Raw genomic sequence first — 26,335 nt, forward strand, 5'->3', positions numbered from 1 at the left:
TATGACTTTGGAAACATTAGTAATTCAATAAATGGGCTTCAGTGTTCCAAATTCTACACAGAAATTAAGTATTGCTATTAGCATGCAAGTAAGCCCTACCAGGTGCTGTCAATATGGCGCAGTAATAATTTCTAGAGTAAAAGGAGAAGGAAGAGAAAGGCATTAAGGAAAAAAATTACATATTTATATACTTTTTATAATTAACACTTCTGTTTTGCATTGAAGCTCCTCATTCAAAAGACATCTATTGCACTCTAAAAGCAGCATGTATGATTTTGGACCCATATGAAGTGTAATTTTATTTCATATACACTCTGTGTCTACTAATATTCATTAAAGGTTTACAGTAACGAAGAAGCTGGTACATATAGAACACTTGTAATACACTGATACCTTTAAGGAGTTTAAAAATTTATATTAATTCCCCAATTTATACACTACAAAACTCATTGGTTTATTGCTGTTATTTGGTAGTCAAACTGTGAAACAACTACACATTTACAGCTTTTTCCTTTTTCTAAACATTATCACAATGAATGAAGAGCAATGCTTTCTGATCATAGTCCTAAAATTGTTAAGGCTAGAAAAGGTGTTTAGGATTTTCAAGTCTAACCATCAGCCTAGCACCACTACCATGTTCATCACTAAACCATGACCTCAAAGTGCCATATCCAGTCATTTCTTGATCACTTCCAGAAAAAGTGACTCCACTGCTTCCCTGAGCAGCCTGTTTCAATGCTTTACCACCCATTCCATTAAATGTTTTTTCCTAATATGCAATCTAAACTTTTCCTGGTGCAAGTTGAGGCCATTTCCTCTTGTCCTGTCACTTGTTGAGAAGAGACCACTCCCCAACTCACTAAAACCTCATTTCAGGTAGGGGTAGAGAGAGTAAGGTCTCCACTGAGCCTCCTTTTCTTCAAACTAAACAACCCCAGCTCCCTCAGCTGCTCCTCACAGGATTTGTGCTCCAGCCCCTTCACTGGCTTCACTGCCCTTCTCCGGACTCACACCAGCAATTCAAAGTCTCTCCTATAGTGACTATAAAACAAAATATAGTTGAACTTAATGGAATCAATACAACTGGATTTTGTTATGCTTAGAACTGCATTCTTCATTCTTTTTCAGTAAAAATCATTCTTCATTATACAGGAAAAGAAATATGATTTTAATAGATCTTTGTGGAGGACATTACTGAGACATCTACATTGCAAATTATAAACTTCCTTACTTTTTAAACATCTGTATATGGCAATGATTAACACATATAAATAATGGCAAGGTTTTTATTTAAAAAACTATTCTTCTTCACAGTATAACAAAACTGGGTTGAATTTGCAGAGGCTAATTCAGCTTTACTTATGCTGCATAAAACAAAATAACTGCTGCAGTCAACGGAACTGAGATGTTACAAAAACCTGCAGAAATGAAAGCAGAGTCTATCTCTAAGTAATACACATTAGTTTTCAACATTTTCCACAATAATTCTCCTTTGCCAAAACTATGTAACAATGTATAGGGACATCAGGAATACAAATCACAAATAAAAGACAAACATAGAAATGAGGAATTTGACACAGAGATCAACTGTGGGTTTTTCACATGCAAATGATTATGGGGCTCTCTGCCCAACCCAGGGAGTGCAGACATGCAGAGCATGCAGGTAGGATGTACGGATCAAGGCGTGCACTTTTCCTCTGCAGGGGAACCATGGAGATGACAGCACAGAAGAGAAAAGGCACTTACAGTTGTTCTAGAGAGGCAAGTCCTTTAAATGCTTGCCTGTCAATTGACTGGATTTCATTCTTGTACAAATAGCTGAAACAAGAAACAATCAGTAATATTAGTACACAAACAAGAGCTACATGAAGGTGGAAAAGAAGAATTAAGTTGACACGTGAAGACAGTTTTTCTGTCTAACTACATACTAGAAAAAAATACAAATCAAGAACTAAAACCATAAAAATCTCCTGTCCTTAAGATTTCATCCCAAATATCTACTAGGAAAGGCAAAAGTCTGGGGCCTTGAAGACCCTGAGGCTGATATGCAGATGGACTTGGGCTTCCCAGTGCTCATGGTATTACTGGATTTTTGTCCCTTGTTTTCTTGATTGGTTTGCCAAAAGTCAAAATAAATTCAACTCGATGGGACAGAATTGCATTAGAAATGCCTTTACCAGAACACACCAGAGATGCCACTGGCCTCTTACTTTCTTTAAAATATCTAATCTGAATACTGGTACAAATATTCAAATTAGGATAGAGTGAGTCTTTTATGTGACTTGGAGAACAAACAGTGGGAAGTTTCTGTAATTCTGCTTATGTCACCTTTGGAATATTCACAAAAAATACAAGTTAAAATATTGATATCACATCCATAAAGTAGCAATGTATATTTGTTTTATCACCGTGTAGAAGATGGACATTAGGTCCCCATTGATACTCTATAATATAAACAGAATAAACATGCAGAGTATCAGTATGATCACATGTGTTGTCTATACCTTTTTTATAGAATTAAAATAAATTAGGAAGGATGAGTGTATGTGCTCATGTTCATCATGCTCTTAGCAGCAACGATGGTTTAGTGAGGGGCTATTGGAGAAAAATCACACAGTTTAGCTGATGATTACAGTTTCTGCATGGAGGCAGCAAATGAAAATACTTTGGGGGTTCAGTATCAGTCACTCTTTTTGTGTTAGGATAGGCACAGGTTTGCAGTTAAGAACTTTTTCACAATTATTTGACGAATGATTTGAAACTCAGTTAATCAGATATGGGTTTCTATGAAAAGGGGATGAAGAGACTTTGTACCACAAATGACTTTATTAGCAGGCATCTTATTAGTAGTGGTTTTGGGTTTTCTATTATTACAGTTTTCAGTAACTTACTGGAAATATTGCAAACTCCTTTTGACGCAACAGAAAAAATACTGGCTCTGCTGGAGGTGGTGGCAGTTTTTACACTGATGTGACAATGAGCAACATTTCACAATAGGCCCTAACAAGGAAAGAAGTTGTAGGTATTTGATATTCAACTAATGACAATTTTGGGGAACAATAAGGAGTAGTATCCTTCCTTTGAGTCTAAATTAACTTTTCCAATGCACTGCTTGCTGAGAACCCAACACATGAATATACAGAGATTGCTGTGTGCTTATTAACGTAGATATGCATCTGAATAAAAAAGCAGAGTTCTTACAAGAACAGGTAATACGGAAGTAAAAATTTCTGAGGTTTTAAAATATTCAAAACCAGAAAAAAATTACTGTGATTTGAAATTACTGGAGAAACTTTAAATGTAATTTGAAAGCAGTGATTTTATATCTGGAACTGGTTTTTATTCTATTTGAAAAAAAATATTTCATTTCTTATTAAAATATTTGTTTAGGTTCAGATTTACCAGTTCATTTGAGGATCACAGTCATTACAATTTTCTCTCCTTAATTTTCCTCGCTGTTGGATATTCAATTCCTATCTTATTTTCCTGTGAGAATTTTAAACATGCCTTTTCACTCCTTATAAATTTCGAGGACTGAACAGCTGAAGGGTTATTTATCTTTCTTAATACACTTAATTCCACTTGGCAGTGTGGAAATCCCTCTTATTTATGAGTACTAAACTTCTGGTCAGACCAGAGAACAAAAGTAGTCTTAGACAGTTTTGATAACCACCCTTAGTTAATTATCTCTTGTGGACATTTCAACAATTTTATTCAAAAAATCTGAACCAATAATATTTTTTTAAAACTTTTACCACAATCATTCATATAACTTTTATTTATTCTCTGCAGACAAAAGAAGGCAGAGAGTGAAACTCCGAGGTGAGTTAAATTGGGATAATGACTGTAGTATTGCAGGCTTTTACCACTGTACTACAGGGAAAGGAGCAGCCTTTAGGAGTTCTTACCAAGCCACTGCAGTGAGCCTTTATTTGGGATTCAGCACCAAACCAGAGCTTTTTCTATTCTGACCAGAAAAACCTCAGCTGCAGGAAACTCAACCAACCTCAGTCAACCATATCCTCCCTCCACAGAGAAACCTCAGCAACCTCAGGGTACATGTCCTGTGACAAATGTGTTAACCAGACTTCCATTTAATTGTGTAGCTGTTTCAGTGAGAATATTAACAGAAAGAAAAATATATAATTATTTGCCTAATGGAGAGAGACAAGATAGATTATAAAGTACAAATAAGTATTTACTCACAAAAAATATTTGTCCGTCTAAAATGGTACTCTGCACATACAGTGTTACAGAAGTAAAACTTTGTAAACACTGCTAAATTTTAACAAACATTCTCAAAATTTATCTCTGTTACATTATCAGAAAACAAATTTAATAAAATTAGGGAAAAAATAATTTATCATTTAATTTACCTTAAAGCTCTCTTACAGAATTGAATATTAGAATTTTACAGGTGATGAATAAACAGTGGATTAAGATGAAAAACTGATATATTCTATTAAGACTTTTTTTTTTTGCAATTACTAATGCCTATTTTTAGAAATGTTAAAAAAAAAAAAAATCTTTTTTTCCAGGAATCCAAGCAAGGCTGCTAGAGATTGGAGGTACTGGTCATCTACTTAGGAAGTGAACAAATAGGTAATCAGTTACCAGAAAATTTGGAAGAAAAAGCAGCTTTAATTAAAAAGCCTGCTAGATTGCCCATGAGAAGATTGGGGGGTTCATTTTTTTCTTTTTTTTAATGGGCTATATTTAAAATAATGTGATTCAAGAAAGTAAGATTCAGATATATTTGTTTGGAAGTGGAGGGGAAAAAAAGGCAAAAAGTAACAGTCATTGTAGAGTTAAATCTCACAAGTAAATAAACACCCAAAGGCAGGTTTACACAGGAACATGAAGGAGAAAGTGGAACCATGAATTGCAAAGAGAAGAGATCTGGAGTCTCTGGAGGTGCCCAGAGGACAAAGTAACATGACCAAGACAGCAAGAGTGGCAGAAGGCACAGAAGGAATCAAATCTAATCTCATTCTGAAAGGGTGAGGGCAAAAACTCCACATTTTGGCCAATCTCTAACGCATCACCTACCACTATTACTTCATTCACCAGACACTAAACAAAACTTGCATGCTCCCCGTTAGCATTTCTGGAACTGATTCACTTCATACAGTCTTAATTACCATTTATCACATGCTTCTATGTCTGTTTCCTCATCTGTGCATTTCATACCAAATGAACATACAATGCTGTTGAAAAAGTTAATTTCATTCCCCAGTTTTATTTCTTTCGCTTCCTTCATGTTCTAGCTCACTGCTCTGTAAATGTCTAATACATGTTCTCTTTATCTAGAAGCTTTTTTTAACAGCTAACCTATATATTTTTCCATATCTCCTCCTGAATTCTTTCTTTTTTAACTTACCTTAATTTTTTCCACTTCTGATTCCAAATCTTCAAGTATTCTACATGTTGAAATGGTTATAATGTGTCTACCTTCAATTCCCAACTATCATCTCTTTTGGAGAATAAGCTGTTGACTGTTAGGCTTAGGAAGAATTATCCTATCAAGTTCCCACAAGTTTACCTGCATCTATATTTTAAGATTGGGAAGCTTACCAAAGAGCCTTATTGCCAAGACTAAGGCATATAGAGTAAAGACAGATGGACAGAAAAGCAGAGAAGCAGAAGAAAAAGGGAAAAAAAAGTACCCTCTTAGTTTCACAACAAAACAATAATTACATTTCTTTCTTTGAAACCTTGAGCATATTAATACAAAGCCGAATTATTACCACAAACAGCACAGCAAAATCACACAAAACTGCTTTCATAATTGCCAGAATTTCAATTATATATAGAACAAGACAATAAAATATCCTAAAAAAAGGTTAAAAAATTACATGCACAATTTTCTTTTTATGATTAAAGACCAGTTTTAACAGTGATGAATACTTTTAATGCAGAGAAAATTGAGAAAATACTACTCTTTGTCAAAATGTGCTCTTCAGACAATCCTTCTGGTAACATATACTCCTCATAAAACTCTAAGCTCAACTTCAGAAAGGAATAGTACAAAGAAGCATTTGAAAATCCTGATATAGATCCTGCTGAGAATTTTTGTTTGAAGGCAAAAGAGCTGATCTTCAGCAGTCATACAGGAATGAATCTTAATCTCTCAGAGACTGTTTTAAAAAAATACGCTGTGTTACACTTTATATATTTTATATAAAAATATATAATTGTGAATATTTTTACTTAGTTTTATATATGTATGTTTACTAATAGTTATAGATTTTATATTTATATATACTCACATTTTGCTAAATCAGGGCCACTGAGAAATGACAGGTTTTTTTAAATTAATCAGGGAATTATACATTTTCAGAACCACATGCAATCCAGAATAAGTTGTCATAAGAACAGAAGTAACATCATGAATCAATGATCTAGTTTTATGAAACATGACAGTACAACTTAGGTTTGCAAATACCCACAGGACCAGATTATACTAAACCTCATTTTTTCCAGGTGATTTGACTTTATGATAGTATATTCTGAACAGTATTTCTAACTTCTGTACAATCACTCCCCCCTTATTTCTACTTCAGTGGATCCTATTGGAAAGAAATATTTTGTTCCCTTTTTTTCACAGAATACAGTTTGCCTTCAGTTACTCAGCTGAAACTTTGCTGAATGGTATTGATTTGTTACATTTAAATATTCTGTGTTGATAATCTGACCATACCAGATATTTTGTAACTTTAAAGCTGTACAATTTAAACATTTTTCACAGCCATCGAAACAGGCAAAAAACTCTTAAATTAAGTTTATTTTTGCAAAACAAAGGACAGCTTTAAAGAACTCTCTGCAGTTGAATAAATTACCACACTGAACTTTATATTTAACTTTTCCAGGGAACAGCAGGAAAATAAAAAGATCTTCCTCTAAACAATATAGATACTGACAACCATTACTACATGTATATGAAAACAAACCAGAGTTCAGTTATCTTTTTTCACTCTTTCATTGAACTGAACACATTGCATAGTTGAGGTTTATTTCAGGTTTACTACAGCTAGGCAAAGGCAAGCATGTGAAAACAAAGAAGTAATGGACTGTGAAAAGAAGTTTAACAAACCTCACATAGTAAAACCTTATGTACTACACAACCAGAACCATCATGCAAATATTTGTTGTAACAAATACAATCATCATGGACTTTAATCATTCATTGGCAACAGTCTGTTCAATATTCTTTTCCCTCCTATTGGGTATAGGTTAAACAATTTCATTACTGAAAGACAATACACATAAAATGAGAGCAGGAAACATAAACAAGCCCAACTTGGAAAAACAGGTAATGTGTCTGCACAGATTTATGCCATTTTCTCCCTGCTCCCACCTCCTTGGATGTCTTCTGGCTGTATTCTTGGAAACTGCATGGAAAATTCAGCTTCTGATTTGTTTCCAAAGCAACGAAATCTCAATGTGACCTTTTTTCTGTACATCATTCAAGCAACTATCAATCAATCCTTCAAGACAATGGAGTGAAACTTTCCTAAATTATATGCTATAAGGTCATCTCCAGAAACTAGAGCTGAGAATCCATGTCAACTTATTATGCTGCTTTAGTCTATTATACAGACAAAAATAAAAAGTTGATGCTTTTTGTTTATTTTGATGCCTTTTATTTGTTTCTAAACAAATATAATAAAATAATAATTAATTGTTTATTTTATTATTTTATTATGTTTATTTTAAAATTTTGTTTATTATTTTGTGGGTTTTTGTTTATTATTATTATTATTAACACCCTTGGTATTAAAAAATACCCTTGGTTTGTTTAAAAAGAGAAAAGTTAAGCTTAAAATATACAAGGTGACTGAAGACCTAGAACTAACAGTAAATCATATGCATGCTCTGATATTTTGGGTTTGACTGAATTTTTCACTTATGAATTCAGTGAAAAGTTTAGGGATAGTTAATAAGCTTAGGTAAGATACAAGCTTCTGCAGACACAACCTTTGGACTAGCTACTTTTAAACCACTTTTCAAAAGACAAAAAGTACCTATGTGATGATTTCAGTGAACCACTGAAGAGGTGGTTTCCTACACCTTTCAATGTATCCCTTTTTAAATTATAAATTGCATATAATAAACAGCAGCTAGTAAGTCCATTAAAATGTATTGCCTACAGATAGCAGTCTTTTATTAGCAACTACTTAGAGAAACACCATTGCCCCACCCCACAAATTCATTTCACAGATTTTCAGTGGAGTATATCTCCTGATATAGTGAGTTCGATTAGAAATCACCATCTCAGATTAGAACACTTTTCCATTGAAGAAGCTGTAACAAAGTGATGAAGAAAGTAGCTTTCATTCAACTTACAGATATTTCAGATTTTCAAGATCTTCAAATGCCCCACTAGGAATTCTTTTGATTTGATTGTTGTTCAGAAGCCTACAAAAAGAAATAAACAATTGTCTATTAAGAAAAGAAACACTAGGAAAAAATGTGTAAAAGTAGGTGCAATATAGTATTAAATAGAAAATGCTTTTTCCTCTAAGAGAAACTGGTAGAGAAAAAAAGGTTATGTGCTTACACTGCTCAAACACCATCTTACAGGTGAAAACATGTAAAAAATTAGACAGAATTAAAAAAAAAATAAAATAAACCAAACCCAAACCCATAAAAACAGCAACAAAGATAAACTAACAAAACCCCTAACAAAAAGCAAGACCGACCCAGAAGTGAAATAATGTAGTTTCTTGAAGGTATCTGAGATGTAGATGAAGGGGGTGGAAAAAACCTCCTGCCTCAAGTCTACACATCAGTTTGAAATTGATACAAACAAAGGTTTGTCACTAGCAGGTGCATTAAAGTGACTTTTCCCAGATGTTTCTTATCAATATCTTCTGTACTGGGCCCTTTACACTGAACAGGAACACAGTATGCCCAGATTTGCACTCATCCCTCATACACTAGTTTTACAAAGAGAAGGGAATTCAAACTTAATGTATCCTGTCTTTATTTGGGATATCAGATCAGTGATCTGGACAGTTAAAACTTGACCTGGATATCTGGCAGAAGTTGTAATTCAAAACTGGGGATCGGCTGCAAAAAGTGGTATGACCAAAGGAGACTGGAAATAGGGACAGTTAGTAAGAATATCTTGGCAGCACAGATTTAGACAATATACATTTGGGGGAAAGTCCTATCATTTCTTCTGGTATGAATAGAGAGTACAAGATGTGTCAGTATATTTGTCATGATGTGCCTGCAGATAGTGATCCAAAGTTCACTGATATCACTACTGCATTTCAGTTCATACACTACTTGTGTTCTGGGAAATAGTCACATTTGCAATCATAAATTATTTACACTTAAAAGTAAAAATAACTGTATATCTTGATTCCTCTTCACGCCTGCTAATATATTAAAGAAGAGAAACATGCATGTATTTGTTTTAAAAGTGATGCCTGAAGGAATGATAGAGAAGATACAAAGTTAAAATGGCAATACAAATTGTATTATTGGTTGTAAAGCATCTTTTAGAAAGACTTCTCTTCACAATCGTATATGATAACAAAGACCTCCATGAAAGGCAGTAACAAAACCATTTGACTCCTGCCAGTCCTGATAAGCAGAGTTCAGAAGTTCAGAATATTACTATTTCTCAAATATTTTGTAACTGCAATGCATTTGCACATCTGAGCCTTTGAACAGCTCTCTTGTAACCCCATGGTTATGTGATATTCCACCAAAGCAATTTAGCACTATGTAAAAAAAAATAAATCATACAATAATGGTCTGCATTTTTCATGAAATTCAGTTAAAGCATGTTAATAAAATACTAGTAGGCAAATACTTTTCTTTTTATTTTGACAGACATACACCTTTTTTTGCCTTCAAATATTTTGATTCTAAGCCCCACTTCTCCCCCGTGTAAATGTTACAGCTCAAAGTTATGAGACTACTTACCTGTGAAAAGTGAGCATATACGAGATATTATCAAATTGATCATATTAAGTCAAAAGAGAAAGGGTCTCAGGGTTGAAAAAGAACTTACAGTGTGTTCAGGTTTTTAAGCCGTCTAAACTCTCCAGGCTGGATTTCTTTAATCCTATTAAATCTTAGGTCTCTGTAGAATAAATAAAAAAAATGTTATTAAAAAAGCTACGTATTTTTTCATATGAAAAACTGAACTAAGCACAAGTCTTTTGGGATGACTGACCAGCCTCTGTCCATAAACCACAGCTTTTGACCAAAGCAAAACAAATCCAAACACTGTTTGACAAGTTCAGGGCAGAGGATTCACCAAATCCAGCCACAGAGGTCAGCTGAAGACTGTACCTAAGTTAAACCTGTGATCATGAAGTATGTTTCTTCCACAATGAAGCAACTTATAGTGGGTTGTTCAGTATTTCACTAAATTGAATTGTCTCTGTATTTTAAAAGCTGCTTGTAAATAATACCATATGACAAAAATGCTTATTTATAAATAAATAGATACAGAAATTTGCATCAGAAAAAAAAAATCAGGAAAAAGAAGAGACAGGTTAAGACTTTTAAGCTACTCAATTCTTTAGTTTTGAGTAAAGAGGCTTAAGTGCCCTATGTTGTCTTGCTTTTAAAAGATGTAAACCCAGCTGACTGAAGCTAGATATTTCTTTATATAATTTTAATTTTTCTTAATTTTTTTATATGTTTCTACCACTTGCATTTTCCTGTTAGCTCTATAGCTTAATGAGAACTTCTCCAAGAAGAAGGAAACCTATTTTCAAGCAAAGTTCTGCAGAGAGAGCAGGGACAGGGAGCAAAGTGGCAGTGGAGCAGGGATGTGGGGAAACACCTTGGCTGCGCCAGTCTCACCCCTCTCTTCTGCTGAGAGCAGACAGCAGGGCTTCCTACCTCTGCCACCTCCTGCTCTCCCCTGACTCCATGGCCGACTATTGTATCCCAGCTGCTCAAAATTGCTTTAACCAACTGGTCAGAACCAGCAATAAACCCATGCAAAAGAATTCAAAACAACCAGGAAATAATTTTCTGCCTGATCAGCAAAATGGACAAGTTTCCTGGGAGAGCACTCAGGTGAGAGGAGGACTACAGGACCAGGGGAAAGGAAGCAGGGTGATGAGTCCATCCTCTTCCCCAGCAACAGACCAAGGACACCAGGACCTTATAGTGTCTCCTAAGCAAACAGAAGGGAAGCAAATGAAAAATAAGTAAAATCTGAAAGACTGATCATGTATCTTAGAACACGCACTTATCAATTGCTTTCAAAATGTAGGACATAAACATGACACAACTGTAATCTCTGCACCACACCTGGTCTCAATTGAAACAAATATGCTCTGCATTTCAACAGGTAATATGTTAACAAAAGTCTCTCTGCAATTTGGTCAAAGGAAATACAAAAAAGCAGACAAAATGTCAGCTGCATCCTAATCCCATACAACCCCACTGGATGAGGCTGCATTAATGGGAGGTATAGTTGTCTGAAGTCTTTTACAAAGAGCATACTTAAGCATCATTTCTCATGAATCCATCCATCAGGGTTTATTCAGCTCTGGAATAATGACCTCAGAAGGATTTTTTCTACACAAGCAGTTTAGGATGTGGCCTAGTGCTCATTGCAAGGAAAGGATTAGACATGTGGTTCTGTTTGCATTACGCTCCACCAAAGTACTTGATCAGTGACTGGAATAAACGAGGGATGCAAACTGCTATCCCTTATTTAGATGTGTAGTTCAACTGCCTGAAGACTGCTGGACAGCCCTCGTACACAACCCTCAGTGAACTGAAGATTTCCAGATTTAGAAGCACAAATTTTCATAGCTCTAATTTGTTCTTCACAAAAGCACCTTCATTACTGCTACTTCACCAGCATTATGTTTTGCTCATCAAAATGATGTTTTATGTGTCATACATGTACATACAAGCGTGATGAGAAGAAGATGCTGCCTCTGAACCTCAGGTGCCAAGATATTCTAAATAACTATGGAACAATCATATCCTGCACTGAGAGAAGATACAGCAAATGCCTCTGTAAGAATCATTGGACATGACATACCACTTTACTTTTCTTGCTTTTTCTAGATTATCTAAAAGTTTATTGTGTTCAAAACCAGCATTTTAGTTTTGATTAAAATAGTCAAAAGTGCAAAAAATTCAATATTCATGAATGGAATATTGGATACTGAGTTTTTTTCAAAAGCCCCAAACTACCATTACAACTAGCAATATTTAGCTCCTAAAAATTCCTCTTTTTAGATATAAAATTATATACATTCATCCATATGAAAAGCAAGCCCATTCCCTACTGTGGGCCAAAGACAATAAACAAAAATTTAACTTTCATGAATGCAAGCAAGGAGCCAGGCTGCTGGGTCAGCAACAAAATGAACTCCCTCTTGATGTGTCCCATCTACTCTGCAGTAACTCATGAGGATAAAAGGGGATTAGGAACACTAAGCAAAGTAATTAATATTATTTTACTGTCACTGCATGTAATACCATATATAGTGGTATTTATCTCAACTCCTAACACTATTGCCCTTCTCATATGAAGTTGTTCATGCTAAAGAACACACCAAGTTTGAAATTCTACCCATTCATTTTCATTCTACATAAAGATATGAGAAAAGAGCTGCAATGGAACACAAATTTTCTCTAGAGCACAGTATATTTTGCATCTGTAAGTAAAATTAAAAAGAATATATATGTTTTGTTCAAAGTCAGTACTAGAAGTAGATTAAGATTAGAGGGAAAAAACAATGTCAATTTTACTAAAATGTAGCATTCTGATTTTGGTCCATTCTTTCAAAGTGTGTTTCCTTCTTCAAAGGAAGTAATATTTCTCTGTGTTCACTCAAAGTATTTTCATTAATTTTCAGCACAAAATCCCTCAAAAATAAAGAAAATTAAGACGATAAAACTTAAAAAATCTGAAGTTTTCCAAAAAAGCAATCTGTCAAACTGTCATAATTTCCCTATACAACAAGATAATGAACAAGCAGATAAAGGAAATAGAATTTACATTGCACGCATTAGTTTAAGGGGCATGCTACACACCATTCACATAAACAATAGAGGAAATCTGTAAACTAAGTGTTCAACTGCTAGGGGAAAAGATATGCAAGACTAGTTATTGAAGTGAAAGATTGCAAAAAACAGAATTGGCAGCAATCAGATTCGGTAGAAGAAAAAAAAAAAAGGAAAAATCTTTAGCTACTACTGTCATACCATCATAGAAAAAAAAAGAACCCAAAACAAACCCAGGTTTGAAATGTCATGCCTCAATGGCACAGACACCCTATCCAGCTTATGATAACAGAATGATTTCAGGGAACAGAAGAGCTCAGAGCAAAATCCCAACAGCAATCGGAAACATTCCCTTGGAGAGTGAATGGCAGGAATGAGGACTGTGGTAAACTGAAAAATGATTATGGGTAGCTCAAGCAGGCCATTATGGAACAGATCTTCAAAGGCATTTTGTGTTGCTGAAATAATGTGTGGTCAATCAGCATGATGATGTTTCTTGACCCCTTTTTTCCGACTAGTTCCAGCCCAACCGTGCCACATGACTTTCACTCACAAAAGCCTGTTCCCTGCCCATTCAATTCCCTTTCACCTTTTATCTGCTCCCCCTTCCACTCTCACAAACTGACATATCCTGGCTGGATGCTGTGCTTTGGGGCAGAGTGAGCCTGACTCCCACTGACCAGGCAGGGAGATTAAAACAGCAGACTGGGGAAAACCACTTAGTTGTCCACTGTCATTTTTCCCCCTCCTAATCTCTAAACAGTAAAATAGCCATTAAAGAAACCCAAACACGTGTGACGATGGCATTGAATTTTAGGGTATATAACAATTTTCGTGCAACAATCCAAAGCTAAATGCAATGCATTTTTTTAAACAAAAATCTAATACACCTAATTCAGACTGTCTGTTTTATTATGTGTTTCAAAGTGAAAACATTTACTTCTTTAAACTGTAGCTACACGACATAATTCAATTTGAAAAATCCACTTCAGTGCACAGTCTCCCACAGAAACAAAGCCCATCATTTTGAAGCATGTCTTGCCTGAATAACACAAACAAAGCACGTCCATAATAGCCAGTAAACTGAATACTCTCAGGGTTGCATTCCTGGCTCCACTCAGGAGCTCTGATAATCCGTGGAGCATGACCAGGAAATGTTGGGCAGAGCGCGAGGCTGCGTGGGCCAGGAACGTGCCAGGGAGCAGGCGGCCAATTTAGCAATTGGATGCCCTTGAGATTCACATTCCAGCACCTCGGAATGGCCGTGGTGCCAGGGCCCTGCCAGCAGCCATGGGTCAGGATTTGTGCCAGGCAGGGTGTGCACACACACTTGGAACGCTTCCCATGTGCTGTTACCTGAACAGGGCTGTGGGAAGATCTGTAAGACCCATATGTGTGCAATATAAGTAAATGCAATATTTGTATGTTTCCTTTTCTGTCACAAAGCAAATGAGAAATGTGCTGCAGACACTTTTCGTCTGGATGAAAATGAACCCTGTTCTTAATAAATTCTTTATTTGAACTAACTGCATCCATTTGTCTCCCTTCTCTACACTGTCCATTTTTAACTATTTCCAACTTAGCACTGAAAATTAACTTTTAACAATATTTTTACTTAACTAAACACAGTGAAAATTTCTAAGTATATAAAAATTGAAAAACAGTACTGTCCCAAAAGATCCAATGCTTCTGTGGCACATCCTGGCACTGCAGGACATTCTTTAAAGCTTGCATTGACACTGTGCAGTAATGAAAAACAGGGTTTCTCTGTTAAAACATCCTGATTGGTTTACAAAATAGCACTTCATAAAAACTAAAGACCTTAATAAATATTTGGAACATGACAGTCACACAGGGTACACAGCAAACAGTACAACATTGACCTTAAACATCAAGCAACTTAAATGAAGAATTAATTAAAGGAGTTTCACATCCCTCTGTTTTGAAATACAGGAATCTCTTTGAGAGAATGGATGTTTTTTACTTAGATCAAACCAGGCACTGAAAGTAAAACTGTAACTTTTTATACAAAATGCCTGAAGTGTAGTTTTTCTTTATTCTTTTTTTCTAGTTATTGCAAATCAACATAGAGGGTAGAAAGATAAGGATTTTAATTTCATTAATTTTATAAAAGGTTAGAATTCATGTATTTTAATAATATTATTTTAGACCCCTTTTTGCATATGCTTGACTTCTTAAAGACTCTGTTGCTTCATCAAATTCAGAAAAATCATGAACTGTTCTAAATCATATGGATTTAAAGTAGAGTTGTGAAGAACTTGTTTATTCGCATCACGCACTTCAAAAGGCATCCACCTTTGGATCAGATCGTGGATACTCAGCACCAAAACTGCTCACTCCCAGTCATCACTCCACCACGGATACCCTATTGATCTCAAATACTAAGCACTCATTAGTCAGCAGCTATTACAAAAAGTATCATCCTAAGCAGGAAAAATGTGAAAGTTCCTTATAAAGACCTCCTGGAGCAGCAGCAGGAAGGACACCAGGGCTTCTCCTCTTCTTGATCCACCCCAGACATGCACTTCTCACCTCTGCATGAGGACTGGGCATCCTGTGACTTATTAGGGCTTGGAAGATGTCCCCAAGATCCCTTCATTTCTAGAGAGATTATATTAAAAATGGCTTTCATTTTCTTCAATATTAATCTGTGTCAGAAAAACAAATGGTCATGACACAATATCAAGATGTTTAATAAAAACCCACAAATTTTAGCATGTTATGCTGCTGCTTCTCCCATAGACATCTTTCTCTATATATATACACATAACTAGCCAATTGTAACATGGATATAGAAACACTGTATTAAGTGATGATGTAATTAAAAACATTTCTCATGGGAGATATTGTATATATGCAAAGCATAACATCAGGGCATTCACAAAAAAACTCACTCTGCATGTCACAGAAACGAACAAAAGAGATTTCAAATCTAGTATCACAACTACAAGCTGTGAATTCTACATGCAAAAGGAATATTTTAAGCACAATGTGCAATTTCATCTTCTCTTTATATCTCTCCCAATATTGAAAAAGATAAATGCAAAAATAGGCTTTTGATTCTATTTCTTTCTCATATTAAAGAATAAATTTGTTACTGTTTTCAACTATTAAGGCTTAGGAGGACACACATTGATTAGTTGTATTGATGCCAACCAATTCTGCAACATGAAGCTACATCTTAGTACTTTTTGGTTAGACCTACTACTTCATATCACCTGGACTTCCCAGCTTCAGAAGATCCATTTAATAATTTGTTAATCTCGTGAGCATCTAAGTTTTTCTACTCCAAAAATGAAAATATCCTCTTACTTTGCGTAATAACACTAAATGCAAACAACAGAACAGCATAAACACCAAACTGCACTTACACTTGTTAGATCTGTTCTAGGGACTATTGACCAGCATATTGCTGCCAGGTATCATAGATTAAAGATCACAGTCACACATTCACGCTAAGGAACACTACAGGATAAGGAGACTAAGTAAAACAGAAATAATTATTAAAAAAACCCAAATCCTAGGAGTGTCTCCAAAACCAGTATCTGTAAATGCAGAATAAAGCAAATACACCAGAATTACCACTGGCAAACTAGAACAAAGCATTTAAACTGAAGTTTCAAAGAGCTGCATTTTTTTAGCCTGTCATATTGAAAGCATCTGATTTTATACTCTAAATTGAAAATATTTGTGTATCTGTTAGCTTTGGACAAGACAAAGGCAATTTGCATGAAATCAACTTAGTCATATACTACTGTTTCAAATGCTGTGCTGATGCATTAATGACTTTTATTCTCAGTCTTCATATAAAAGCAAAATACTAAAGCATTTGCCAGGGAAACCAAATCCTGATTTTTATTAGCAGTGAAGGTAAGTATCTCATTACCTCGTTTCAAGGGTTAACCAGTATTTCAGCATTGATTTAAGACAGGAATTATTAGAGTTATTTCCTCAGCTAAGCAAAATCACCAAAGCAGCACAACAGAAAAAGCTGAAAGAACACTAAGGTCTTAAATATTTTAAAAATGGACAGGTTCTCAAATTTCCAACCTCTGCTACAAAAGGTAGATGCTTTTAAAAGGTCCAGTGAAAACTTTTTAAAGCCAAACCTCTTCCTTTATAAGTGATTGTAAAGTGTATGGTAATATCATCTTCATTACTTTAATCTGACGAATTAAAAGGAGGTAGTGTCAGAAATAATGCAAGATACTTTAAAATTATGGATTTATCATTTTCGTAACTTTCTGATATTGAGGGATAGAAACAGTCTGAAAAAGATGCTTATGTGAAATACAGTGCACTCATTCATCTGTAAGGCTAGTAATGGAATACTGATTTGCAACAAGTGACAAAATGGAAAATCAATTCCTTCAACTGTGTGACATATGCTGAATCTGGAAAAAGGTGCAGACTAGCTAATCTCATTTTCCTTTAAAAAAAATAAAAGGGAGCAATTTAATAGACAAACATTAGATTTGTAGATCTATGAGATTTATTAGGTTAGATCAATAATTTAAGTTAAAGAATTACCATCATGTGTTTAGCGGTTTTCTGATGTGCTCATAAGGTAGGAATTGTCATAACCAGATGATTTTACCATTGCTAAATCCAAAAGAACAAAATAAGACAACTCTTTTTTCTAACCATTGCAGATTAATTGCTACCCAGCAGAAATAACCTATACCTTGAACACCAAACTTTTCTATGTTTCTCAATACAGAACAAAAGATCTGCAAATGCCAGCCAGACTACACTGCCTATGTCTACTTTATTCTTATTCTTTTTTTATTCAAGGTCATCCCAGCAGGAAATGAAAAACAGCCATCAGCATAGTAAAAACATTCAAACAGAGCAGAGCATGAAAATTGCACAAAAGAGGTTATATAATCAAGTCACTGGAGTAACTGGATGATGTCAATGGCACTTTAATGCTGCTTTAACTACTGCCCTGTAAAAAAATGTGTCACTTTGTTGAGCAAACAAAGACACAGCCACCACTTAAAAGAATGAAACCAAACCCTACTTGTAGCTATATCACTACTTTCAGTAATCATCTCTGTTAGCAGTGTAACATTTGCTAGAATACTAGAGGAACCAAGAAATTTTTTTGTCTCCTTTTCAGATTTAGCCCCAGAGCTTCTTTTACAAACAAAATCACATAATTCTTCTCTTCTCGGCAATTCATTTTCTGGATTAATCTTCTCCAGTCTAATCATTACATACAATATGCAATCTTTTCTAATTTATATTGGGGTATTTTTATTATCTGCATATTAGCATGTGGCACATTTAAAAAGCCACTGCTTTTTAAGATGGGAAATTAAAACATTATTCTTACATGGTGAGAGGGTATCATAGTCAATTATACTAGTATACTGTAATTTCAGTAACAAAAGTAAATGGTAGGACCACAAAAATACTGAAATCTGTAGAACAGGATGCAGAACATTTGGCAGTACTTGCCTTGATCATAAACCCATGCTTCAGAAAATATAAATAATGAAGTCGACATTATATATCGATTATCTAATTAAAATGATATCTGATTTAAATGATATATCATTTAAAATTATATCTGATACATATTCACAAATATGTAAGATTTGTTGACAGGAACTTTGAGTTCACGTGTCTTAAAAACTATTTTATCAGCTACAGCTTTGGTGAATGAGAGCTTATGACACATCCTTCTCCAAGAGCTAAGGATTTGTTTTAACTAACAATTATTTTGCCATTACAGTTGAAAGGAAAACATTTAAATGTTAATTCAATGAAATGCAACACAGTATTGTCTTACTAAGTCTTTAGATCCCTTTGCTGACCTTGTTGCCAATATTTCTAACCATCCATTTAAAGTGCCATTAAAAGGACTCAAGTAGGATTTGCTGGTCCAAAATTTTAGGTCTGTAGGCTTAATTGTCAAAAATCATACATGGAAATTTTATCCTGGTGGGATTGTGGCTCTTTGTCTCATTCACTTTCAGAGCACTCCAAAATTCATCTACTACAGAAATTATTTTGAAATTAGCAAATTTGTTTTATAAAGGTTTCTCATGCTATCTTAAAAAATATAAAATATTCTCATATAAAAAAATATTCTCATGCTATCTTGAAAAAAAAAAAAACAAAAAACAAAACCAAACCAAATCCACACAACCAAACCCCTCTCCTTTTAACAGCATGGATAGAATTCAAAGAGATGCAATTGCTTGTTCTGCAGTCTGAGAAATTGGAAGAAAAGGCGAAATCTGCTTTATTTCTCTCAGGGGAATCTATTGCTAAAACCAAACAATGAAAAGGCTGTTGACAGCACAGCCATATGTTTTATTACTGATTATTTTTCACAGAAATAACCTTGCAAAAGGGCTGATTTTTTTGTCCTGTGTTTGTGCTATGCCCAATAAAATAGAGCACAGCAGTTGTGACTGAGTGCTGTACTAACACAAATCTGAGATAGTAAAGGTCTTGGATCAAACTAATGGTTGGCACAGTCTGTGTAAACAGCTATGATACACTGAAATATTTTAGAGGACTAGTAACAGTTGGAGATGCAACTTCTTCTTGGCTTCCATTTTAATATTTAAGAATATGCAGTTTCAGCTGGACTTTTGACTAAAAAATTAAGTTTCTCCTCTATAGTAAGTTAAAGAAGACACCAAAACAGGAAGCTGGCTAGTTAATGGCTTAGCATGAACCACTGAAACAAATGCACTAGTTTTGTTTGCTTTTAAAGTTAGCAGTGCTGTGAATTACTACTGTGAAAAGCCCATAGAAATTCTGCTGTTTTGGTACAGCATAAGTCATAAATTAACCTTATTTTCCTCCCATATAGCATTCTGTAAAACAAATATTGTTTCTGCACTTCTCTGTCTCACAGGGATGCTTAATTCTAAACTCTATATCCATGAAATACTGTTATTCTCAGAGGAATGAACTGAAAGCCAGAAAGAAACATTATCATCCCTGACCTCTCACACAGGACAAGTCACACAACAATAGAGAAATTCCTGTCTTAAGGCAATAATTGCTGTCAGAGCTGAGCCATCCCTTTGAGAAATACATAAAATTGTGATTCAAGACCATTAATCAAGCAAAACCTAATGACTTGCTAGTCATTCTAGTAGTAAGCTATATTCACTGTTAAAAATGGGATAGTCTCATCCTCCTTCCAAACTTCAGCTTGAGCATGTTTGTTTTCAGTTTCTGCTCAGTAGAAACAAACACCTTTCAGTGAGAAATAGCACCTACCATTTTTCTTTAAAAAATCAAAACACTGAAGTTCATGCATAATTTTTTTTTTTTGCAGCAGCAGCTCTTGAAAGATTTAAAAAATAAATAAATCATAAAACTTTAAATAGGGATGGGTAGGAAAAATACAACTCTGATTTTGTTCTGTAGCAGATTAGTTCTCTCTTTACTGTCAGGAAAATGGATGCAACTAGTGTGCATATTTATAATTGAAAACCAACACAGAATAATCACCTGTGTTTTACCAGAGTGTCTTAAGCTTCCTTCTAACTCTGACACATCAGCACCTCTCCCACAGGAGCCTCCAGCTGGGTACCCCTTATGCTGGGCAAGCATCAGTGCAAGGCTGAGCTCTCAGCAACAAAGACCCTACATCTGAAACAGGGGGGAGGGCTCTGAGTGAACAAAACCTGGACAGGTAAACTATCAAGCCAGTATAAAAGTGTGGTTTCCCCATCACTGCAGTTTTAGGGACTTGTTTTCTTGGGCAGGCAGCCTCACTGATGGAGTACATGTGAGCTTGTATTATATTTATTATGCCAATAAATAACATCCAGCATCTAAAATGCCATTCATCTTACTAAAGAATGTACATTTTGTCTCCTTCAATTAAAAAAGAAGTTCTGCAACACAGGATCAACATCAAGCCAAAGGATGTGGAAAACTGAAGGAATTACTGCATCTAAAAATAACATCTAAATTTAACTCAAAAGCTTTTATTCATTGTAAATCTGTGTGTCACTCTTCCCCCTACACTAGGCAGATTTTGCTGGAATATATTTCCAACTGTTTTGTACTTCCTGTTTGTTTCTGATAGTGATAGGCATATTAGATTTCAATAGACTTAGAGGTTTTAGAATTTGTATGGATACAAGCATATATTATAAATTATATAATTTATATGGATAATTGTTCTTGTAGAATGCTGAGGTTTCAGACAAAGCAACAGCTCTTCCTTCCACTTCATGGAAAATCCCAGATCACCTCAATGGAAAAGCTGCAACTCTTGGAATGGAATTTTCTGCTTCCTGAGTTTAACAACAGGCTGCAAGAGCAGATAAATTAGCTACTTTCTGACTCTGTCTCCAGCTTCTCCTGCTCCTGGCAAAGGAAACTCAGAAGAACAGGGGTATTAGGACTCCTCTGGTATTTATCTCCCCATTCCTCAGGAGGGGAGACAGCCTCAAGGCAGGCAATTGGGCACTCCTGTCTCTTGGGACAAGCTGTTTTCTTCCTATGAAGAGTGGCTCCTAGACGACATTCAACCTTAAAGTACCCAACCCAATGACATTCAGAGAAGGGAATGTCTGGGAACAGATTATTGCTTCCCTTTTCTTCTTATGTTATGTCCATCCCCACACAGATATCAAAATTATCAACAAAAAAGCATTAGGGAACAAGTTACTTTACAGAATGCATCAAGAGAATAATAAAAGATTAAAAATAAACATTATGCGTTATACATTTTTATTATCTTCCATAGCTTGACTCAATCAATAGCCATCATCTCTTACCTCACATTGCAAAAGTAGAACTGAATTAAGCCATACTAGCCTAGAGCTTCTTCTGTTGCACATTTCTTTTTCTACAGTCTCTACATTCTTCTTAATTAATTTGATTTGCCATCTTAAAACAGCTTATAACAGCTTGGAATACTGGATTGCTGAAAATTATGCATGTAACCAAAATTTCCAAGTAAATCTTACTAATATTGTATGTTTGTCAGTATTTTGAAGTTCCAGTGGCCTCAGGAGATCATATCTATTTTGCATTGTCATGTACCCTCTTCCTAGCAGTTCTAACATTGGCAGCATTAAGCCAACAGTCAATTAGAAAGCACTCTTCTGAATCTCTCTGTAATTGCTCCAGCCTATTGTCACAATACTGAAGATAACAGAAAAAAAGTATCAAACATCTGTAGATAGAAAAATGTTTTTACACACTTCCATGTTGTTCATAATGTAAAAGAGGTAATTTCTGAATAAAATCGAAGGCAATTCTATCCTTCCTCAGTCTTCACAATGTAATGCCATTTTTAAAATTATAATTCAATCTGATTTTTATATTTTGAATACATTTCAACTTATATTCTTGCTTTTATTACCCCACACAAACCAGCCATACCCAGGCTATACAAGTACCATTTGGGCCAAAAGGAGAGCAGCCGTGTTGCCCAGTAACACATAATAACAAATGGGGATTCTCAAAAGGTCTTTCCTCAGCTCAAACATAAAGAACAACACTTTGGACTTAGTGTGTATGTAAAAAAAAAAGTTCAAACATTTGATTACTCTTGCCAAAGTAGAATGAAAATTCCAGAATTATCTCTAAATAATTAAATTAAGTACAAACCTGCCTTTAAGGAATATCAGATGGTTTAAAATACCCACATAATAAATACCTAGCACAACGACTCAATAGAGGGGACATTAATTATATACTAATTTGTGCAAGTTAACACTGAAGACATTTCTGAGGCAGGACATTTGCTCTGGCAGGTGGGTGCAGTAGCCCAGGGAAGCACAGAGCAGGGGCTGGGGGCACTCACATCCCTGGCAAACCTGGCAAGGAAGGAAAGTGGAAAGAGGCTTCTTCACAAGAAGGGCCACTTAAGAGTTCTCTGCTTGCCCAAACCTGCCCCTTCAAGCTGTGTCACAGATTCCGATTGTTTTATGGTTTTCTCTTTCTCCCCTTGCTTATTTTCAGCTAACTCAGAATTGATGAAGACCACAGGCAGGAGTGAGCAAATACTGCTGGCCAAAAGAAAGCCAAGAACCCCTCACAAGGTGTTTCTGAGTTGTTTGTTTTTCGGTTTTTTTACTGCAAAGGGGTACAAAATCTGTTTTGGAAATTAAAAGAGAAAATTAGAAGAAAACAAGTAGAGATATACTAACATTAATATATTAAATAGACCAGCTACTTAAATACAATAGACTTAGTATTTTCTTTTAATATGCAATCTAAATAGTTTAAAAAAAGACTACTATCTGCAGCCAAATACTTTTTAAAATCTTAGTTTCAATAAGCAGATATATCTACCAATTAATTTCCAGCTTTGGATAAAAGATTCTTACAATGATTCTACTACTCAAAAACACATATCTACATCACCTGGAAATGTATAAATCAGTAGTATTCCACTTGACTAAGACCACTGCTATGTCATATATTTGGCTTAAAAGTCTGTGAAAAAATTCTTTTCCAGAAATATTAATCACCAAATTTTAAGTTCAACTGCAAACAAATCCTCTGGACCCACAGTTAAACTTCATAATTGCTCTAAGAACGGTCAGAAGTACAAATATACCCCTCTGATCCAAAGGAATACAAACACCAATTAATGGCTGGGATTTCCACAAATACTTAAGACACTTCAAGGACTGAAGAGGCTGACGACTGCAAGCCACAAACTCAGCACTTAAGTAAAAAAATTTCTACTGGTAAAGTTTCCTCAGGCATCAGATGTTGTGCTACTGCAGTAGTCCTGTGGCTGAAATCCCTCCAGAGAGATTAAACACATGCTCTGCAGGGACAAGTCCTTCCCATGCCCAAACCATACAGCTAAAGATAAGCCTGAACTGAATGAACATTTTATTTCCTGCCCACTGAACCTTCATCACTGTGCAGATAAAACCAACAGATTTACATAATGAAAGAGACACCAATCAAGAGAAAAACAAAACCCCAAAGGCATTCAATAAGATTTACAAATCCTGATGCTATCAGAAATTTCTTACATGTGGGTCCAGATGTTAAAACCAATTTATTTTATGGGTCTACCATCATGTCTAACTACCTCCAAAATTCAGAGTTAATAAAATAAAATAAATTAATTCCACTAGAATCATTACCTTATTTTTTATTTTGTTTACACTGTCCAGAAGATTGATTCCTGAAAAATTAAATATTCTTTCAGAGAAATATGGATATTTTTAATGTGAAGTCAGCCTGCAAGAGCCTGTAAGTATATAAAAGTTATTTAACCAACCAATCAACCAGGATATAAAATCTGTCCCAGAAATGTCTGACCTGAAAGACAGGTACTTGTTCTATTCTAGCACTATTAAGAAACAGCTCCTTGTGGATATTCTGAAGGAAAAAAAAGTAAATTAAACATAATGAAAAACCCTCAACTAAGAAATCTAAGTAGCACAGGCAGTGGGAATTCAAAATTTTACCAATATTGAAAGACAAAACTAGTTTGAATTCAACTTGATATTGTTAAATGGTGAGTGCAGAACCACAGCTATTATTCTTATTTCTCTCTCTGATGAATAAGGGATTATAAACACATGCTATGGAATTATAAAACTGGCCTACATTATATGCCTGAGTGTAGGGGCTGTACACAAGTCACTTGCCTGCCTCTCATATCTAAGTGTTGTTCACCTTGCAACTTCATTAAAACCAGAAAATTTCCCCTGTACTATCTGAGGTATTTGGCAATCCCACAAATTTCTTCAAAAGACAAGACTATCTTACACCTATCAATGGATATATATCTTTTATACAGATGACCAGTATAAAGGTTGACACTGAATGCTGGTTTACTTTATTTTTTTTTTTTTTTTAATAAACCTTGCTTTCAGTTAATTAATTACTGTTCAGTTGGAAATCTCTAATGATTCCTAGATTCTTTTAACATATTTTATCTCTTTCCAAATCTTATATTCAATTATTCCCATGTAAGATATATCCAAAATGTTTAAGTAAATAGAGTATGTCAAAAAGAAAACATCTACTCCAGAAAGTACACAAAGTTGACAGACATGAAAATACTCATATCATAATGGAGGATTAGAGGATTTGCTGACTAAGTTTTCAAAACTGTTGGTTACAGAATCAAGAAAAATGTTTCAACATATATCAACATTTTAAAAATTTCAAGTGATTTAGATGATTGATAGAGGACTCAGAAAAAAATATCCTGAATTTTAAAAATTGGTTTAAATAAATTATAAATGATACCATACTGAGAAAGGTATTTACAGACCTTTAATAATTGTCTGGTAGCCATTATTTGCACATCTGACAACTAAGTCTCCAATCTACAAATTAACATGCTTTAGCTATATATAAAAGTCTAAATAAGAAACATTTTAATTCATTTTACCCCCTACATGGATGCAACTGCATTTACTTAAGCTTTTCCCAGGGCAATAAAATTAAATCAGGAAGTTAATGCCTTGAATCTAGCCAGAGCAAGCCATCATCTCACAAAATCAAACTGCTCCCACAACTCTGCAGTTCTCTTTGCCTGATATAAGTTTCTCCTTTTACTGGCACTGTAATTCAATTACCTAGGCCCTTTTTATTGGAGACTGAGAACCTTACCAAAGCCAAGGATCTGAATTTTCTCATTCAGTTTATGTCTATAACAAAGAAATACTACCACCTCTCAAATTTCTTGGAGAGTTTATCTAAATACCATCAAAACTTCTTTCTTGAGCCCAAATTAGTTATTGCCCCAAAGAGTGCAAAATATCCCTTAAAAGGTATCCTGCTTTGAAAAGCTATGTAATTTTTAACACACGTGTCACACCATCATACTACTGCTCTAGCTTTTTACTTGATCTTAGCAGATAATGTAATGTGGCATTTATTTGTATTTGAGTTTTGATTGGCTCACTAGAGTTATCTGTGCACCAGAACACACATTGCCCCACATATTTTTCAAAATATTTTGAAAATACTGGGGAAAAAGCTTCTCTCTTCTCACTATTAAAACATGACAAGACAATAATCTAAAGATTTGAATATTGGTGACTGATTTAATCTCATTATGATGATAATCTATCATTAAATAGAAGCCACCACAAGACAATAACTTATCTGCACTGAATTTCATGCTGCCCCAATCATGATGCTCACACTGCCTAGATAAGCCAAGCATGCAAGGACTCATTCTTTCTTTATTTTTTTCTGCAACAAAGGAAACCAGCAGCAAAAGGGCTAATAAAATGCTATTAAATCCAGTCTGGCTAACATAGTGCAAAGAACTTAACATTTAGCAGTCATCATCCTGTTTACCAAAAGGAGTCATTAGTGAAGGCAACGCTGTGCA

General features: G+C 34.9%; 1 protein-coding gene across 2 annotated transcripts in view; it reads right to left on the bottom strand.

The window, feature by feature from the left end:
- Positions 1–26,335, bottom strand: part of PXDN (peroxidasin) — an 83,895-nt gene that overhangs the window by 47,790 nt on the left and 9,770 nt on the right. The window contains exons 2-4 of one of the 2 annotated variants that reach the window (XM_014869544.2): positions 10,028–10,099; positions 8,347–8,418; positions 1,747–1,818 (exon numbers count right to left, since the gene is read on the bottom strand). In XM_014869544.2, coding sequence (XP_014725030.2) covers positions 1,747–1,818; positions 8,347–8,418; positions 10,028–10,099 — 216 coding nt within the window. The remainder of the gene's footprint in view (positions 1–1,746; positions 1,819–8,346; positions 8,419–10,027; positions 10,100–26,335) is intronic. The other variant, XM_088162359.1, reaches the window with a different exon arrangement.

Source organism: Sturnus vulgaris, chromosome 3, assembly GCF_052056855.1.
Source record: "Sturnus vulgaris isolate bStuVul1 chromosome 3, bStuVul1.hap1, whole genome shotgun sequence".
In the NCBI taxonomy this organism is placed as follows: Eukaryota; Metazoa; Chordata; class Aves; order Passeriformes; family Sturnidae; genus Sturnus; species Sturnus vulgaris.